At 46.4% G+C, this 20,175-nt stretch overlaps 1 protein-coding gene across 1 annotated transcript; it reads left to right on the plus strand.

The window, feature by feature from the left end:
- The first annotated feature begins 1,372 nt into the window (after positions 1 to 1,372).
- Positions 1,373 to 18,619, plus strand: LOC104615067 (solute carrier family 22 member 4-like). Its single transcript, XM_010288322.1, has 10 exons — positions 1,373 to 1,391; positions 1,776 to 1,899; positions 3,587 to 3,741; positions 7,680 to 7,851; positions 10,535 to 10,661; positions 12,625 to 12,725; positions 13,704 to 13,918; positions 14,600 to 14,782; positions 17,178 to 17,313; positions 18,544 to 18,619. The coding sequence occupies exons 1-10, from the start codon at positions 1,373 to 1,375 to the stop codon at positions 18,617 to 18,619; spliced, it is 1,308 nt and encodes a 435-aa protein (XP_010286624.1).
- Positions 18,620 to 20,175: the final 1,556 nt, after the last annotated feature.

The following is a 20,175-nucleotide window of genomic DNA, read 5'->3' on the forward strand; positions in this document are numbered from 1 at the left end:
TTCACGATTAACATCCTTGAACGTATCGGAGCCATATCGACCCGCGTGCTCACATCCACCTTATCCAACGCAGTGAAGATAAATGTGGGTGCACGCCCAGGCCAGCCCACGCCTCACCACCTCTCCCTTCCCAGCAGGGACAAGAAAATACCTTACAGAAACGGCTGCCGTAGGTTTCTTTTTGTTGTTAATCAGATTTAAGTATTGGAGGCACGTTTCAGTCCTCACATCTCCTTCCCGCGTTAAAGACTCTGTGTGTTTCTCAGGAGGAGGCGTGGGGTGCATTTTTAAACTTGAAATTTCATTTCTTTTTGTCGTGTAGCTGGTGTTACTTTGCAAGCTGGGCAGAGGGGCAGAGGTTCCTGGCTCCCCACCACTGTCAGCGTACCTTCATTCTGCCTGAAAATAGGCATTGCTTGCGTCTCTCTCCTAAATTATAGTCCAGAGCAAACTGCATTGAATCATACCGCGTCCCTCTTTGCTTTGGGGTTTACTTCTGCTTGTTCTCCTGCAGCAGAAATGCAGCCCAGCCGCCGACCCGTCGTTTGCTTGGTTTGGTTTTGCAGGACTGGCAATGCCGTCCGATGGCACCTGGGTTTCTTTGTAATGCAAGAGTTGCTCCTTCTTGTTGCCGGCAGCTGAGCTGAGGAGCCTGAGGAGCCCAGAGGGGAGGCTTCTGCTCCATCGCCCCAGCCTTTGCCTGGGCTCGGCCACCGCTTGCCAAGGCGGCTCGGCCCCTCCGTTCCCCGAGCACAGGGTGAGCACTGGTGCAGGCCATGTCCCCACTCTCTGAGAGCATGGCTAATTATTAAAATTATGCTATACTTTGATCTGTGATCTAATTAGCTTGCCTTTGTGGTAGACTTATCTAATTTGAGAGTGACATGTTTGAAGTCATAAGTGCTCCTGGCAGGCGTGCCTTAACCGGGGGATTAGTCAGCGGGACTGGAGCAAGCAGCAGCAGAAACACGCTCGGCTGTAACTTCAGTGGATGGAGACTCATGATGCTGTTTTTATTTTTTTAAACCTTGTCTGGGGTTACGAGCGGCTTTAGGTGGAAGTTTCCACGCTGGCTCCTGTCCTAAGCCTCCAGCCCCAGCCAGGTCCGGTGGCGAGGCTGAGTGATGGGCAGTGAGTCAGCCCTGCAGGTTGTGGGGATGGAAAGGAATTTGGAAACACATCAGCGCAGGAAAAGAGATTTCGTTCTGTCCATCTTCTTGCATATGTTTTGTCAACCCCAGAAGTTACAGAAACGCAGCGGTGTTTGAGCTGGCAGAGGTCAGGTAAACCGGAAGCTGTCCCGTGCCGGGGATGGGGCAGTCCCTGACCCTTCTCCATCGCTCTGCTTTTCTGGTGGGGAGGATCTCGGGCCATGGAGAGCCAGGTGCTGGGTGCGGGGGGACCGAACAGGCACGCGATGGGGAGATTGTGCTGGGAATGGGGCCAGCACATCCTCCGGGCTGCACGCACTGCTGCCCATCGGGTTTGGCATTGCTGGCCACCCACCCACTTCAGAAGCGATGGGGTCCCGTCAGACGGCTGCCGGTGTTTCGGCCTGGTGAGCCTTGCCTGGGGATGCAATTCCTTTCTCCTTTTTTTGTGCTTTGAGCAGGGCGTTCTGGCAGTGACCTTCACTGGGAACGTGCTGGTGGCAGCAATAGGTGGAAATGCGGGTGTGAGGAAACTAAATTAAATTACATGGAAGTGTGTGTGTCTCCAGCCGGTAGCCTGTGTGCCTGGATGAGGCTCAACGCGGCGTTGCAGCTGTGTCTGAGCACCGACCCTTCTCTTGCAGTGGAACCTGGTGTGCGAGAACGACTGGAAAACCCCACTGACCACCTCCCTCTTCTTTGTGGGGGTCCTCATCGGCTCCTTCATCTCGGGGCAGCTCTCGGACAGGTAACACCGCGGCTCCCGGTCTGCCCATGGGCAGAGCAGGGCAGACCTGGTGCCACGGCTGGTGCGGTTGTTCCTAAGTGTTGTAACAGAGTTAAATGTCCGGTTTTCTGAGTTTTGATCAAAATAAAGTAACTGGCCTGGCTTCTTCAAAAATCCCAACCTTGATCGACCCCAGGCATAGGATTACTGCCTCTTGGGCGCTTTAGGAGACCAAGAGCTGATCTCTGCAAGTAGCCTATGTAACTGCTTTGATGTGGTGGTTTTCACTTCACGACCACACTTCTTTCTTTATCCGGCCTTTTTAGTGCTTTAAAAGATGTTCTTTGTCACACATTAACTGACAGTCCATTCTTAGAGCTGCAGGATAGAACTTATCCTTTGAAAGGAAGCTCTGCATAGAAGAGATGGTTTGCTGGAAATTAAGCATAACCAAGAGGAAGAAAAAAAGATAACCTGTAAATGGATAGCAATCATGTCAAACCATCTAACTAAGTACAAGTAAAATATCAAAAAATCATTACAGGCATTTGATAATTATCTCAGCAGTATTGAAGTTTTGGCCTCACAAGTGTTGAATGCAGAATATATGTTCCTTCTGCAAGTCTCTGCTTCCCTCTTTGTACAGCCCTGAGCCTTTTTTCTTCATATCATTATGGTGGGGTCTCCAGCACTGCTTTGGCTGTTGCCTGTTAGTGAGGAATTCGTAAGAGCAGCAGCGTTCCTCTGGGGGTTTAGCAGAGGGGTTTCAAAACTCGTTGAGAGTCTTAATCCTAAAGCCTCCAGCATTAAATTCCTTGTGATCCAAATTTAATCTCCCGACTCCTGCCCCCGGTGCAGAAGTCAGTCGGTGTTACCGTTTGAAAGGGAGATGAGATAATCACTAAATCCCACTGGTGCCATGTGCCCACTGGGAGCATCTGAGAAAGCGTGTGTGCCCCGGCTGCAGCGCGGCTGGTCAGCCCGCCCAACAGCCCGGTCACCTAGTGTTAGCTATTTGTTGAATTTATTTTTTTTAATGGTTTGTCAGTAAAGGGATATGTTCTGAGCCTGTATCTGAGCCATTTCTGTGCTGCTGCAGAAACCCTTCCTAAGTCAAGGGCTGCTGCAGGCAGCCAGCAGTGCGGCCCGTGCAGCATCCCTGCGGAGGGCAGCGTGCCCTGGGCCAGCACGCGGGCGTGCAAACCTGTACATAAGCTTGCTCTTACCTTTCCCTAAGAAAATGCTACGTACTTCTAATGCAAACAAGTGGGTGAGAGAAAGGGTGCAATATGTATGACTGAAACCAGTTGATAAATCTATTTAACAGATTCAGAGTGTAATGGCATTGCAATGTGTAGATGCCAGTAGCCTAACCACCATAATTTTTCCTAACAAGGCTGTGTGGCTTGCAGTCTCCAGGTGTCTCTCACTTACAAACTGTTGTCTAGTCTCTTCAGTCCCTGTCTAGTGTCTCCCTGAAGTTTCTGCTCTTAATTTTTCTTCTTGGTTTATTTCCTGGGTCTTGGAATTTTACTTTTTTTTTTTAAGTGCTTATGAAAATTCTTTAAAATGAATGGAACTTCAGGTTGTTCTAAGCTGCATCTCTTGAGGTTGGATATTTATGCTCCCTCGTGCTCTCTTATATAGCTGTGCTCCATAAATAAATAAATGCTGTTTCAATAATAATCCCTTTTATCTTTTGCAAAAGGTTTGGCAGGAAGAACATCCTTTTTTTGACGATGGCTGTGCAGACTGGCTTCAGCTTCCTGCAGATCTTCTCTACCAGCTGGGAGATGTTCACAGTGCTCTTTCTCATAGTGGGGATGGGACAGATCTCTAACTACGTGGTGGCCTTCATACTGGGTATGAACATGTCTGCATTAGTATGTTAAGCAAGCATTTAATCTGTTTGTTTTGGGTTTTTTCCTCTGAATCGGCATCACTTAATTAGACAGCGGTAAATCCTCACTGGTACAATTCCTAATTCAGACCAGTATGATTTTTTTTTGCTCTTGGATACTTCAAGCCTACACTTTCTACAGGTTTAGAGAAAAAGATGAGAGCAGGAAACCTCTAAATAAACATTCATTTCCCTCCTCTTTGGAGAAGAAGTTCAAGGCAGAGTTCAGGGTTTGTTATCAGAAGCAGCAGGTCTGAGATAGAGAAGGCATTCGGGTTCCTCCCTGCCTCGCCGCCCCTTTGCAGAGGGGTCGGTGCGTACCTGGGTGCAGGGCTGCAAAGCCTTGGAGTAAACCAGCATTTCCAGGCACAGCATGGGGGGACGGGAGTGGAGGAGCCGGGAGGGTGTCAGAGCCCCGTTAGCCTTAAAGTCCCTAATTTTAGAGGCCAAGGTTTGTTTTGTTTTCTACAGAGAGCATAGGAAGAAAGAGCCAGTGTCTGTGGGGAGGCTGTGGGGCTGCAGTCGCTGCCTGGGGACCCTGCAGGGAAGGGGGGACCCCCCCGAGTCTCTCGCTAGTCACAGGGGAGAGGCGACTGCACGGGTGAATTACTGGGATAACTGATGCAGGCCTCGGGCGGGGGAGAGCTGGGATTTGCAAGAGCTGTCTTTAAAGCCTGTACATCTACGTTTATGTCAGCTTTTAAACCAACGGTGTCAAAATTACAATTTGTGTGAGCTAGTCTAAATTAAAACCACATACTAGTAGTTAATGCTGTTCTTTCCTACCCCTGTGAGGCTTTAACAAGGGGAAAAAATAGAGCGGAAGAGCATGACATGAAATCAGTGCTGTGGAGGGGACACGGCACTGTGTCCCTGGGCAGCCGTGAGTCACTGCTGCGAGGGCGGAGGGAGGGTAAGTAGGTCAGGCCGTCAGCGGGGAGATCCCTTGCCATTGCCATTGTCACTGCCACTGCCATTGCCACTGCTCCCTCCGTCCTGGTAGTTAACTCCTTTGTGGAGCTGAGGGAGCCAGAGCGAACGCCTGCCATGGGAGGGCTGGGAGGTACGGCGCCAGGTCAGGAGCGCTGGCTTGGCTGAAAATCGTCTTGGAAGCACATGGGGTTTGTGGAGCCTGAGTCCCTGTAATGGGGGCGCGGATTCCGATCAGGCAGGAGCTGAGCTCCGCAGCTCCCCTGGGAACGCGGGGCAGTGCTGGATGCGGATCAGGATGCTACCTGGGCACTCGGCAGAGGCAAAGCTGCTGAGGGAGCCTAGAGCACCCCACTGACCAGAGAGGTCTCCCGAAGTAATGTTAGGTTTGTTTAATTGCACAGCTGCAGCTTGAGGGCACTTTATCCCTCGCATTGTCTCTTCGGCCATCCTGTTTTCTGTAGAGTTGTTGCAGCAGCAACGACTCTCTGGGAGCAGAGGCGCAGGTGCCTCGGGCACTTTGCCGTGCTGGCCTTTCCCTGGCAGCCTTGAGGTTGTCACCAAACGCAGGATTAATCTAAACTGAATTAGATATTAGCTTCCTAATCTGTGTTGTTGGTAAGGAGGGAGGGGCTTCTGGAGGATGGTGCTTCCCACCCGGCACTGCGTAGCTGCGTGGTCACTGTGGCCCAACGTGTGCCCCAACCTCTGCCCGTGGCAAGGCAAACCCAGGAGCTTCCAGGAAGCTGCACACGACAGAGGTGCTGGATAGGAGAATACACCCACAAAAAGAAAAGTAACTCCTTAAGAAAGCCCATCCTGATTGTGGGGTGTGCTAGAGACGCTGCCCCTGTTTCATCCGACGGCGGTCAGGGCTGTGACCTGCGCCTGGGAGGGGAGCAGTGACACCGGGACGTAAAAAGTCCACGTTGATGCTGGCTGTTCTGCAGCCCCGGTACCCTCCGTCCCCAAGTGGGGTGTGGTGGGTTTTTTTTCAAGTAACCACTTGAGCACAGGTTTCTCCTGTTGTTCCAGCTTTCAACATCCAAACCTGTGTTGCCTCCCTGTGTGTAGCTCAGACCCTGTTCCAGCATTCTCAGCCACCTGGGCTCTTCCTGCCCTTTGCGCTATTGCTGCCCACCTTCATGAGAATAGTTGCCCTCCAAAGCTATTGGTCAGCTTCTGTATTCATGTAGCTAGCAAACAGGATTGTGTTTTATTCTTGAGTATTTTTTGCATTTTCTCTGCAATATTAAATGTTGGGGGTTTTACCATGTATAACCCAAATATACTCTCCAGACTTCCCGAGACCCTCCTGTTTGCTCAGTGTTGTTTGGTTTTTCATTGAGTCCAGATCAAACTGGGGGGGGGTTATGGCCCTTGTGGTGCTCCTGATGGAGAGGAGAGGTCTGTAGACCTGGGGCTGAGACCTCAACAAGAACTGAGGTGGACCTGAGGGTGTCCATAGATGTTGTTAAGCAGTGGCTAGGTATTTTATTGGAAAAGACACTGGGTGCACTTGAAGGCTTACAACAGTCTCAATTTTTATTACTAGATTCTAGGTTGGCACTAGGCTGCACATGACGCAGTGGTTGTAGGATGCTTTCATTGACTGCTGCCTGGCTACAGGAGCAGTAGCATTATTAGAAGATGGTCTTCTTCTCTGGTCGCGTCCCACAGCTTGTGATGTGCTGGTCCAACATTCCAGCCTTCTGTTCTAAAAAATAAATGGAAAATTGTTCCCACCTCACTGTAAATTCACATCCTTTCATCCTGAAGCACCCATGTCGGTCTGCCATCCACAGACTTGTTCTCTGGAAGTGCTCAGCAATGAACTGCACCTTAAATGCCAAAGGGATGAAGTGGGGGAGCAGGGCATGTCCTAGCCGAGCATGTCGGGAAAGCCTGCCGGCCATTCCCCATGTCTGCCCTTATCTGTTTCGGACAATGCGTTAATCAAAGCCAACAGTAGTCGCTCCTTTCCTCTGAAGGTCCCCGATAATCCCAGCAGCTTTTCTGTACTGGGTGGGTCCGTGCTGTGCTGGGTGACAGCTGCTATTGCTGGTGCCAGCACTGCGGGGCAGCACGGCAGCCCAGGTCATCTCTGCCATCCCACAAACCGCCGGGCAGGACAGAAGCAGATTTGCCAGGCAGGGAAGAGGACCAGGGAGGAGGGAAGCTCCTTCAGTTCCTCCCAGCTCTCAGTTCACCCAGTAGTTTGGCTGGGGTTAGTGTATGCTCATGGAGCTCAGTATTTTGGAAGTGAGGCTAATGGAGATAGATAACTGAAATCCTCTCTGCTCGGTGTCTCCCATGAAAAGAGGACATTACGAGCCGTTCAGTGCAGCTGGAGTCTATGGGACTCGCCGCTGCGGGGAAGTACCACAGCGCCAAACGTAGCAACATTTGGGCTTTAAACAAGCATTCAAGTTATGCATTCAGTAGCCTTCGTTTTCTGTTCCCAACTCATGTAAACTCCCGGCAGATGTGAACAAGAAGACTTCATTAAAAGGACAGTCAGCTGTTTCTCTTTTACTTTGCCAGCCTTTGCAGTAGAGGAGAACTCGCTGGACCGTGGGTCTCCGAAACCTCTGTTAGATTTGTGAGCAAATACTGGTGGTAATAACAGAGAAACTGCATAACTATGGTTAGCATTGAAAACAGTTTTGTATCAGGCTCTGCCCGACTGCTGGGGCACTGGAAGAGCCCAGATAGTGCTGGTCTCACTGGTGCTTCCATGGCAGCTCCAGGGGAGATGCACAACAAAAACCTGGAGGAATCTTCCACCAGATTAATACCACTGTGATGATGATAATCTCTTGGACTTGATAGTGTCCCCTTAAGCATTATAAGAGAAACTGCTCGTTTCTAAGATTGTTTAGCTTATTTTTTTGTAAATACAGTAAAGTATTTAGTCATGCTTGAGTAGAAAGAGTTAAAATGCTAATCCAACCTCCCTTGTTTTGAACAGGCACAGAAATTCTTGGCAAATCAGTTCGTATTCTATTCTCTACATTAGGAGTTTGCATATTTTTTGCGATTGGCTACATGTTGCTGCCACTGTTTGCTTACTTCATCAGAGACTGGCGGATGCTGCTGCTGGCGCTCACTGTCCCGGGGCTGTTCTGCATCCCGCTATGGTGGTGAGTGCCCCCGCGCCGCGAGGCCACGCTCCCCACCTCCCCTCCCGATGCTGTCCCGCGCCGGGTGCTGGGTAACAGCAGGGTGTCGGGGGGTCCCGTTTCTCCTCTTTGGTTTTTTTTTTTTTTTTTTTTCTATTTGCCATGTGAGGAGTCTTTGCCTTGGGGCGGGAGTTGGGGGGGGGGTGTTTGGGGGTTTTTTGCCAGTTTTAAGTCAAGTTAACTACCTGCAGAGCCTCGCTGGTGCTGGCTGTGTGCTTGCAGCCACTTTTTCACCGGCTTTCCAGAGCAGTTTGGGAATTCTGTATTTGACTCCTAACTCTGGACTCTGTTAACCACCTCTAAGTTTACCCCTGCAGTACTGCTGGGTGATGCATTCCAGCTTTTCTTCTTGCCTTTTTCTTTAAGCCATTTCTAAATGCGAGTTCACCTGCTGGTTGGTGCTAAAACCTCAGTGAATGGCTGAGCCCGTTCACTCGGCACGCAGCGGCAGGCAGTTTATTGCACTCGCTATCATTAAGCATGTTATCGTTGCACTGGATGCCGTTAAGCAGAGATGGCTGCCGACCGAGCTCGCCGGGCCAGCCCTCTCCCACCGTCTCTGCATGCCGGGAGCCGTGTGTCCTCCCAGGCTTTGCTTTGGCTGCTGGAGCAAGACTTTGATTTGGAGCTCCTTCAGCCCATAGTAGCTCTGGCTAAACCAGAGGTTAGCTCTTCCTTACCCTGCTCCTCTGAGCCATCCCACGCTGTCTTCTTGGTGGCTGAGTCCATGTTTTCTTTCATCTTTCCACTGCACTCACCCACCCCTGCTCTAATGCACTGGTGGACATGGAGGTTGTGGTTGCTCTGCCCTGAGGGACTGAAAAAACAATTTAGGAAACACTCCTTGCTCTTCTCAGCTGGACAGAAGCGTTGAGGAAGGGCAGCTGTCCTTGTTCTGTTGCTGCCTGGGGCATCTGTTGTTTTCTGAAGAGATAGATGTTTAGAAAATAGGAAGGGAAAGGCAAGGCATTACTCATACTGTTAAAATAAGGATAATTTACAACAAAAAGAATTCCTTCCTTTCATATTAGTCTTATCTGGGGAACTCCATTCTTCCTATTAGCTTGAAAGAGTTATACCTATAAATAAGAGATTAATGTCTTTATAACAGTTAAGTGATTTAGACACGCTCTTCTAGTCTAAAAGACCTCCTGCAGATCTCACTCTTGTCAGAAGTCTCTGCTGATGGTTTTGGCTTGGGTTTTTTGGTTTTTTGTTGTTTTTTTTTTAATTTTAGTCTTCAAATCAAACCTTTAAAATGGTTTTCAGCTCCACCTCTGCTGTCATCTGACTTTAAAGACAATCTGATTCTGTTTCAGGGTCAATTTGCTTATTTAATTCGAAATGTTTCAAACTCCTTCAACACAGCAGCATTTCCCTCTGCACCAAGCAGTTGCTCTTTGGGGAGGATGGTTGTTGGGTAGAAGCCTTTCAGATGTCTGCTGTAGAACAGGCACTGTGAGGCACATGAAATTTGTCCCCATGGCATGGCTTTGGAGTCCTGCTCTAAAATTTATTTGGTGGGAATTTCCATACTTTTTAAGAGCATATGTTGTAAAGCATGCCAAAAATTTCCACAGATGGCACTTCCAGTCTGAGGCTAATGTGGCGGTGGATGGGGATCAAGGTGCACTGGCAAAGCTCTGCCGAGGCAGGTTGCTATTAACTGGTATTTGGGCATCTGGACCCACTGCATCCATGGGCAGTGTGACTTACACATCCCACTGCTACATGCCATAGTTGCTCGTTTATTCATTCCTCTTCCAATTTCTCCAGAAGGTTCCCAGCATCCTCTTTGCAGTCTTGCATTCCTCAGCTTGCCCACAAAGAGCAGTGGAGACCACTCACCTCACAGAAAGTCACGTTAGTGGTTGAACAATCTTATATAAAAGATCTGATGCTCAAAACCATTGACGTGGCTTTGGGTCAGTCCTTTAAGGAGTTCATCAGAAAAGGAGTGTCTGACCCGCTTTTTTCCAAGGAGAGGAAAAAGTGCTGCTGGCTAAAGGGAGGAAGGCAGCATCTGTTAAGATCAAAGGACTTAGTTAAGGAAAGGTGAGATTTTCTGTCCTGTGTTTGGTGTTAATTCACTCAACACATGCCTGGAATTGATTAGAAAATGTTATCAACTCTGCAAGGGGATGCTGCCACTGTCCTCTGCCTGGGAGAGCCTGCCTCAGAGTTATGGTAAAATTGTGAGGTTTGTATACAAGATTCCTGTGACACAGAGCCTTTAAACCCTGTGCATATTTGAAGCATTTTCACATTGTGTGCAGCTTCCCAAGAATATTTTTGCTCAACACTGGTTAAGCTACCCTCATCTTTGCTGTCTATCTGGTGACATCTGTGTTTTTTCTGGTTGACATCAATTATTCCTTAAAAAACAACCGCCCGGGACAAGGGCCTAAGCGTGCATCTACTTAAGCATGAAAATAAACACATCCCATATATATGACTTCTCCCACTGATCCCAGTAGGACAGATCCATGAATTACATTGCCCACATGCTTCTGTGCTGACTGTCTTCTGCTGCAAGCGATCTGTGAGGTGATAGTGTAACTCATTAAAAAAAGATACATGTGTTTTTAATAACATTTTTACTTACGTGAAAACGTTGAGTCATTTATTCTGAAACTTATTGCAGGATCATTCCTGAATCTCCTCGGTGGCTGATCTCCCAGGGAAGATATAAAGAGGCAGAAGTTATTATCCGAAAGGCTGCAAAAATAAATGGCGTTCCAGCCCCAGCCGTGCTTTTCGACACCGCGGAGGTATGTTTCATACATCCTGGTACTTAACCTCGTTGGTGGTTTCCCCCTTTGGCCTATTGACTTGTTGGGAAATGCCAGCAAAGAAATGGTTTGGACCAGCAGCTCTTACAGGCTGGCAGTGAGTGTTGGCGTGAGGTAAGTGCTGGGTTAGCGAGTTCAACACGAGAAGCCAGAGGGGGTTTTATTTGTTTGGTTTTTTACAGTAAAATTCTCTTCCTCCAACAGTGGTTGGTTATGGTTTTCAGAGCAAGGGTGACCAATTGCTTCATCCTTCGGGCACTGAGAAGACCTGAGGAAGATGCATTTGTCCCCATTTCAGCTTGGTGCAGTATTAGGTGTTTGCCGTTTAACAGCAGCCCTTCTCCGGGCACTGTGCAGGAGACCCTAAATCAGCACCCATGTGTGCAGGGGCTGTGTGGAGCCCCGAGGGACTCTTCAGGTTGCACAAACTAGCCAAAGCACCCAAGTGCTACAAGGGCACTTGAAAAGCATGACTGTAGCGAAGGCAGTGAATAACAATAAGCTCATCCACAGGCCTGTTTTTTTTCTCGTATTTCATATTTACTGGTTAAAAGAAAAAGCCTAGCACAAACCTAGCACCCCAGCAAGCCAGGGAGCAGCATGGCCGCAGCGGGATGGCTGTTCTTGTGCTCATCTCCCCGTCTTGTGGCTCTGCCACAGACATTTTTCTTGTGCAAAGAAACCAGCAGCGTTTCCAGCCTTGTGTCAGCAATAACCACATGTCTATATGTCAGATCTTACTTCCCTGCATTGTACTGGCAGCTTGCAGTTTATGCCTCCTGATGTCTCCTGACAGGGCAGAAAGCAAAGCACCGCGTGCTCCTTTGCAGTATCTGCAGGAGAGAGATGCTGCGTGCTACACCTCCAGTGGGCAGGATCTGTCTCTTGACTGTCATGCTTGAATTTTGGCTGAGCTGCTGAAGATCTCTTTTCCAAGTGTATGTTGTAGTGTAAATTCAAGTGCATGTTCCAGCTATGGGAAGCCCATCCTACAGAAACCTTACTTCACAGCCAGACTTGAGTTGTTTTTCATATGGGACATGACTTTTTCAGGCTCCAGCACATGAGTTTTCTTTTCATCACTCCTGCATATTTTTGAGACCAAGCAGTAGCTCAGCTCTCCTTTACTTCGTGGGAATCTTGTGTGCCGAAGTGTCTGTCCACAAAAGCCTGAGGATGATGTTTGCACGTTAAGTCCCCGATTGAAGTAGGAAGACATTCTTTGGAATGCTAGACAGTCTTTCCTTGGAAACCATCCGCTCTACTGGGTAGCCCCATAAGGAGGGCCAGGGTGGTTTGCTCTTTGGGCGTGGAGGGAAACCTGAGCATGAGCACTAGCTTCCCCCCAGCAAGGGGCCTCCGTGCCGGCAGAAGGGCACCACCCAGAAGATTCCTGTTTCAAGCCTCAAACTGGACCCTCCATCTCTGATCTGGGGTGGCGGATACTCCCACGATGCTTCCTGGCCTCCGTGCCCCTCCCCGGCAGGGTGCCGGCAGGCAGGCAGCAAAATTGGGCGATCTTCTGCATTTATTTCACGCCGTTTGTGAAGCTTGAACAGAAGAGAGTTGAGTGGACAGTGCACAGAAAAATGCCTTTGGTTGATGAGGTTACTCCTGGAAGTACTCTGTTAGATCCTTAAGGAAATGTTAATGCATCTTTCTTGTCAGCTGATGCTTCTCTAATTAGTCAGCATGGTGCAGTGTCTCAGTGCCACCTTTTTTTTTAACAAAAAACTGGAAACTACTGCAGCATACAGCTGGGTGCAGAGACAAGCTCTACCTAAGGACTGCCCTCCCTGGTGCAGAAGTGGCCCTCGGGCTTATGAGTTATCCCCTGATAGAGTCGTAACTTCATAACTGCCCAAACCTGTGGGTATGCAGAGGTTGTGTTGCTCTTAGGTGTGTGGGAATTTTTTTGGTTTTGTTTTCCTTTTTCCTTCAGATGCAGGATTCGAAGCCTCAGCAGCAGCAGAAGGCTATCCTTCTGGACCTATTTCGAACCCGAAACATTGCAACTATTACTATTATGTCATTACTTTTGTGGTAAGGAAATGTGTATTCCTAAAGTACGCAGGCAATAGAACAATTTCTGATTAGAGGGCACACGCCACAGGTTTAGATAATAAGTCTCAGCCATGGAGCCCATCTACACGCAGTCCTTGGCTGGTACGTGGCCCTCAAAGTCCTTGCACCCGCACCGCATTAATACACAAGACTATGGAGACAGTAGCCTCGACTCAGATGTAAAATATTTAAGAAACTATGAGTAACAACTCATGTATTTTAAATTCTGTTGCCTTTTTTTTTTTTTTAAAGACACTCCCATCTCTATAGTCTCTATTTGAAGAGAAATGTCCTTCTTGAAGCAGAGGCAGCAACTCAGTAACATAACAAAGAAGCAGACCCATGGCCAGCGTTTTTATTCTGTTTCAGTACAGTGCCCATCTCAGTGAGATCCTGATCCCTGCCTGGGCAGCAACGAGGAGCGAGGACCCAATAATACCATATAGACAAACCGGGACCCTTTTCTATACATATTTCCCCCAGCAGAAAGGAACTGGTTAGCACACTTGGCCTGCCATAGTGAGGCACTCTTGAGATTTGAAACCCGAACATCCAGCTCTCTCGTGAAGATTAAATAAGATGTAACGGAACTGCTGAGGGTGGGAGATCCTGTTACTGGAGTTGGCATGGGAAGCTTTCAAGAGTTATGTCATTGTGCCGTTAACGAGTCCATTGCAGTGAAAAGCCTTTGTGAACAACTTCCACAAAGCCTTTTACTTGGTGTAGTGTATGCAGGAAAGACAGAGAAATCAGAGGTCTCTTCAAGCCGCTGTGGATATGATCACTGGAAGGGATGACAGAATTAGAAAGATGGGGTTGCCACTGAGATTTTTTTAAGCCACAATGCCTGTGGCGATGCGTTGCGACATCCTATTTTTGTAACAACATCTGAGGCAACACTGGAGGTGTTCAGAGATGGGTGTTTCTGGAATAATTTGGTTTTATTGCTTTTCTCAGGTTTTTCACATCGGTTGGTTACTTTGGCCTGTCCCTCAGCACTCCAAACTGGCATGGAAATGCCTACATCAACTGTTTCCTCTCGGCTATTATTGAAGTTCCAGCCTATGTGATTGCCTGGCTTCTTCTCCGCTCCCTCCCTCGGCGCTACTCCTTATCTGCCACCTTGTTTTTAGGAGGAGGTGTTATCCTCTTCATTCAGCTGGTTCCTGCAGGTACAAGATGCAAGACATGACTTAAGTTTATAAAATGCTTGAAATATTTTATATCATTATCTAATAGTTCTGTAAAATTACTGGAAACCATGATCAAATGTAAAATTTGAGGTCAGGTTTATGCTGACCACTTGCAGCCGTGATTTTTTTTTTTATATGCGTATGTATATGCTGACTCATGCATGGCTCTCATTTATTGTGTCAAATTACTGAGCTTTTTATAGTCCAGGGGAACCAGCTTGTAAAATGAGAGCCAAAAGTGTACTGTGATTTATCTAGTTGTGTGTAGAGGCTAAAAGAACCCACAAGTCTTCCAGATTTCACTGTGTGTAAATCTCTGCAGGTTTTTGCATAAAAGGGGTGGATTTAAGCTTGTGCTTTGTTGTTGTGTAATCCAGAATTTTGTTCCATTTCAAGAATGCTGTTTTACTGGGAGAGGACTAAAATCTGAGAAGTACAAAATAACCTGAGCATCTACATTATGCTCAGTGGGAAGTTTGGGGCCAAGTCATCAAGGGAGGGGACTAATACATTTTATAATTGAAAAAACCCAACAAAAAAACCCAAACTTGCACTGCTAGGGAAAAAACAGGGAAAGGATCTTTTGGGGTGCAGAAGAAATGCGAGTAATAAGCACAGTGTGTTGTTTATTTACCTTGATTTTATTTTTTTCTCCTCCAGATTTTAATGTCCTGTCTGTTGGCCTGGTGATGCTTGGAAAATTTGGCATCACAGCTGCGTTTTCAATGCTTTATGTCTACAATGTGGAGCTATACCCAACGCTAGTGCGAAACATGGCAATTGGAGCTACTTCCACAGCTTCCAGGCTGGGCAGCATCATCGCTCCTTACTTTGTGTACCTGGGTGAGACAACTTGCGCTTTCTTGCCTTGCACTACACAAGTTATTAAGAAAATACTTTAAAAAGTTATTGGAGCTTCTAGAGCACAGACTGAGCTTTAAGTGCTTTCATTTGTCATCTTTTACGTCCCTTCTCTCACCTTGGGTCTGAGTTCACTATAGAAATGCAGGGGAGCTCCTTGGGTTTTGCAGAAGGGTCGGGAGCTTTTTTCCTTGATTGTGGCGAGGGACCATTCATACAGCACCAGAGTGGGTCTGAGCTGGTCCAAGACAATGATGGGTTTATAAACCGTGCATGTGGAGTGGTTGGGGTAATAATTGGTCACATCTTGGTAATGGGCATTCCCCCTGGGATGCCAGTTAGTTTCCCAGGAGAGTGTGACAAGAAGTGATCTAGCAAGTAAGGAAATCTAGCAGTAGGGAGTTCACTGCGTTGTTCTCTTCATGCACATCCCGAGATGGGGATGTCAGGAGCCAATGAACCAGGTGGGAATCCAAACATCCCCTGAACCCATGCTTTCTAAAGCAATACATGGAAAATATGCACATTAAGCAGCACAAGAGTGTGTTTAATTGTGACCCTCGTGAAGTGTTTTTTGAGTTACTAAGCCAGGCACCTTGGCAGTCATTTTGCTTTTACTTATTGTTTATGCCTTGGTCTGTAAGCAGAATTACTGATTTTGTCAGAGGAGGATTTTTGACACTCATTACCATCACATTCTGAGTGCTGCACAAATATTGATTGACAAAAGCTTTTTTTTTTTAAAGTACACAGAAATGATCCTTATGTTGTAGACAGGAAACGGTGACAGAGATTAGGGGATTAAGGGTGGATGTATCTCTGAATACTGGCTGCTTAGTCTGGGGTGTTCAATCTCCTATTTCTTTCACTCACACATGATTTATTTCCTTCTACCATCCCTGGACCCGATGCAGCTGTCCCCTGCGCCTAATGAGTTTTGCTTCCTGCAGAGACCTTTGATACAAAACGAGCGTGACTGCCAGCTCTGGCAGAGCACTGCTCGTGTACTGCTAAGGGGTTAATGCTGGTTCACCGCGCCAGGGAAGGGGAGAGGAGGCCACTGTCTGTATCTCACCTCTGGTGTTTCACCTCTGTGTTCCAGTGTGACTGGAACACACTGTACCAAAACTGATGAAAATACATTGTCTTTATTTCATACTTTTACGGTGCAAATGTGAAGTAAAAGGGATAGCAGGACTGTGATGCTCCTCAGGGTCTCCTGTCTCCGTTGCAGCACAGGTAACAGTAATAGATGTAGACAGGATAATGTTTTTACTGTTGTGTTTTGTTTGGGTTTTTTTCTCCCAGGTTTCCATAGGCTTAGCCTTTAAAAAATATTGTTCCAGTCTTCAGAATGGTTACCTAAAGTTTAGGAGGTTTTAGGAGAAACTCATCAGCTGCTGATATTTGCTACAGCTAAATTAGGACCTCACAGTTCATCCAGCTCATGAACACAGGAGAGATCAAACCGCCAACTTTGGCTCTATGTGAAGCACCCAGGGGTCTTCACTTTCATCCTCGTTTATTCCATACGTTATAAAGCATACTGCTCTATCCCAGCTGAAAAATAAAGCTGTCAAGTCCAGTTTGGTACTTTCTCTACCTGAAATACTTTAAGTCCTAGCTAATCCCTTTACTGAAAGATCTTTTCATTGCTGTGCTATTATGACTTGAAAGTCTCGCATCCTGCCCAAACGCTTGTGCACTAGCTTCGGGCTGCTGGCAGGGGCCGCTGCTTTCTAAATCAAAACCAGATTCTGAGTAGACCAAGGTTAGAGCCTCTTGTCTGCTTTCTCCCTTTGCAATACGGAAGGTATTTAAGAATCCCCCCATTAACGGCCTGTTAGTCTGAAATTGGCCTGCTCAGCTGCCATGGTCCCTTTCCTTCTTTTGCACAAAATCAGCAGGATGCACAATCCCAGGCAGCTGATGAGTGCTTGGTTGCTAATGAGCATTTTTATTCCCTCACCTTGAATTATTTAACTGAGGATTTGGTTCCAGATGACAGTGTAGTACTGAAGACTCCAGCAGCAACCCCAGCAGAGCTGTTACCTTGCAAAGATGTTGGCTATCCCAGCTGAAAATGTGCAAAAACCCTATTAGCTGCTACACAAACATGGGGGATGGTCTGAAACTGATGGTAGGTGGTCACCATCCTAGAGCATACATTGTAGTTTTAAAATTGAAAAATCCCTTTGTTTGCTAGCAGATACCAGATGTAACTGGGTTTTGGATTCACCTTTGATATTTGCAAAGATTGCAGCTAATTATTCCAAATTAATTTTGCATTGCCATAGTGTCTGGAATATAAATTTTACACATGGGTTTGTTGATTGTGGACATACAAATACATTTGTCACATCCTGTGTTCTGCCAGGTGCCTACGACAGATTCCTACCATATATCCTGATGGGAAGCCTGACTGTGCTGATCGGGATCCTCACCCTGTTTCTCCCGGAGAGCTATGGCAATCCCCTGCCTGAGAGCTTTGAGCAAATGCTGAAGGTGAAATGGTAAGGCGGCTTTCCTTCATCCATGCTTCACAAGAATTCAGGACCTCTTTCTACACAGTCCCTTTTCACGATCAGTAAACATGTTTCATCAGATCTGCTGCAAACCATCAAAGCTTTCAAAGTGCCCTTTAGATTATTTTTTTTCGGTTGTTAATTTGACAGACATTGATATTATGATTCTGGAGTTTCTCCAGAATCTCTGAACCTGAGAGCTGATGTGCTTGAAAGCGGGCACTTGCAAATCAAGGCTGACCTTTGCAAATCATGTCACCTTCAGGTTGTTGCTTCATATCTCCCAACCCTTTCCATCCCTTTGTATCATTCACTCTCCTAAACTCTTCATTTAAACTATTCATTTAGTAGGATGATTTACATTACAAAACACAGTGTAAGTTCATTACATACTACTCCAAATTAAACACAGGATTTCAATATTCTAGCCTCTTTAGTTTGGGAGGCTAGAGACACGCCAGGACAGCTTTTCTCCTGGTTTATTTTGTTTAGGTATAAGCAGTGACAGTTCTCTTGTCCCACCACCATTGCTATTTAGGGTGCCCTGAGCAAACATTGCCGCTGAAATCTGTGCGCATACATTATAGTGCGGGAGCAGTGGAGATGGCCAGTGTTTGCTAGTTACTGTCACGGGAGGAAAATTCTTGGCAGCAGCAGAGGGAAACTGAATTAGCCAAAGTGCAGCTGCATAGCTACCATCCAGCTTAGTGAGAATTTGTACTGAAACAGAATTTGCCCTTATAAGCCATAATAGCTTGAAAAAGCTGCAATATGCTGTATGTAATTCCTGGATGGTATAAGGAGCTGTCATGCTTCCAGACTAAGAAGAACTCTTGGGTCAGGTTCCTTGAGAAGGGCGTGCTGCTCTTTATCACGATTAGTGACTTCTCATACGTCTGACCTATGGCTTTTCAGCTTTGCAGTTAATGAACTGTAGCTAGAAATCCTAGAGTCAAACCAGATTCCCTTTGCAGGCTTCCTGCATAAACAGACTGAAGTAACTGAATTACAGAAACTGAATTATGTTCAAGTTCCAGGTGTTTGCTGCACTGCTTCTGCCATATGGAAAGGCATACTTTACAGAGCATTTGGTTTTTTTCTAATGTTTATATTAGTAGTGTAATGTGGTTATTTTAGCAGTGCTGATTAGGAGGGGGAAGTGTCTGACGTCACTCTGTAAAATGGTCTCTCGCTTCTCAGTCTTTTACTTGCTTTCAGTTTCAGAAATGGGCAACAAACCACTGGCATTAGGAATTCAAAGGGGAGTCCTAAAATTCTGGTAACACCCTTGTGAAGAAGGATGCACATTTTCAGAGGGGCTGAAACAAGAACAAGATCTTCTCAAAATGCATTTTCTGCCAGAGGAAAACAAACAAAACCCAACAGTGAATGCTACTGCACCATAGTTGTTATCCCCTGTGCTACTGTACCCAAATACATAGTTTACTGAACAGATGCTCTCTACTCCTGTAGGACTCCTGGTCTGCAATTCAGTGTCCTGATACCTGGGGTGTGTCAGCAGATACTGTCCCTGTTGAGAAACAGGGCCTGCCTGATCTAAACATGATTCGAGGTCTAAGCTAGAAATGAGCCTTAGGAATAATGCAGTAATGAGTCCAGTCAGTCAGGTACTCAACGAAAGCTGCTTAAAGGAAAAAAAAAGATAGCAAATTAAATGCTGGTGTTTTTTCTCACTGTACATGTTGACTGGATGAAGGGGAGCTGGGTGTCTTGTCTTTGAAAATCTCAGCACACGCCCCTAAAGGAAAGATCCTGGCCTCCTTTGAAACCTGTGACCAAAGCCTGATAGACTAATTGGGATGAGAATTTAGTTGTAGCAAAGCAGACATAGACTTCACTGTAAGGACAGGTTTTTTAAACAAGACATTGGAGTACCTTTTGATATCGTTTGCTTTTCCCAGGACCTGGGATCTGCTTCTGATACACTTGTCCCTGTAAAAACTGATGCTTTTTCATAAAGCCTGAGCCTGCTGAAATCCATGGGCTTCATGAATGTTCAGCGTCTGCGTAGCCTGTAACACAGAAAGGACTATAGCTCGCTGACCTTCTGATGGGCCGTGCCTGCTTTCAAAAGAAACACAGGCTTTAGCAAGTCACTGATCCTATCCAAACATGCCATGCAGTTTTAGCTTTCAGGTTTTTCATGGTATATTGTCATAAGCAGTTTTTTAGATCTTTTGAGGGTTTTTTTCAAAGCATTTGATTTCTCCTTTGAATATCTACCACATTGTTTTGTACCTTCAGAGAAAACTCATCGCCGCTTCAAAAGCTTCTGCAAAACCTTTGTACCATTTACAAATTTAAAGGGGATTTGATGCTCCCAAAAAGCTGATGTTCTATACTGGAGATGTTCACTTGCCGTTATTAAAAAGGCAAAAGGGCTAATTTGGGACCACAGGTTTTTCAGAACAAAAAAACAACAAAGCCAGTGTTTTGTTTTTCAAATCCTGCAGGTTATATATGCATTTTTTTTAAAGTTCAGCAAAACTAGATTGGCTGAAAACTCAAATGTAGAGCTTAGAGTTGTGCTACTACTGTTTTATGAACACTACATAAGTTGAAAAAAGTATAATACCTTTTATTTTTCTATTTATTGGCTGTGCATGGACTTCTTGGCCACATAAAGTCTATCAGACCTGGTAGACTGATTTTTATCCTCTATAAATAACAATTAGCCATGATTCACCTTCTGTAAGGGCCAACAAAAGCACACTGTCTCATCTCTAATGTGAGAGTTCATGGCAAGTTGTCTTGTGCTGGCACTTGGCACAGGAATGAGGCTCTCCCTGTAAGTTCAAGCACAAATATAAAGCTTTATAACTTTTAAAT

This window comes from Phaethon lepturus, unplaced genomic scaffold (assembly GCF_000687285.1).
Source record: "Phaethon lepturus isolate BGI_N335 unplaced genomic scaffold, ASM68728v1 scaffold41625, whole genome shotgun sequence".
Taxonomy (NCBI): domain Eukaryota; kingdom Metazoa; phylum Chordata; class Aves; order Phaethontiformes; family Phaethontidae; genus Phaethon; species Phaethon lepturus.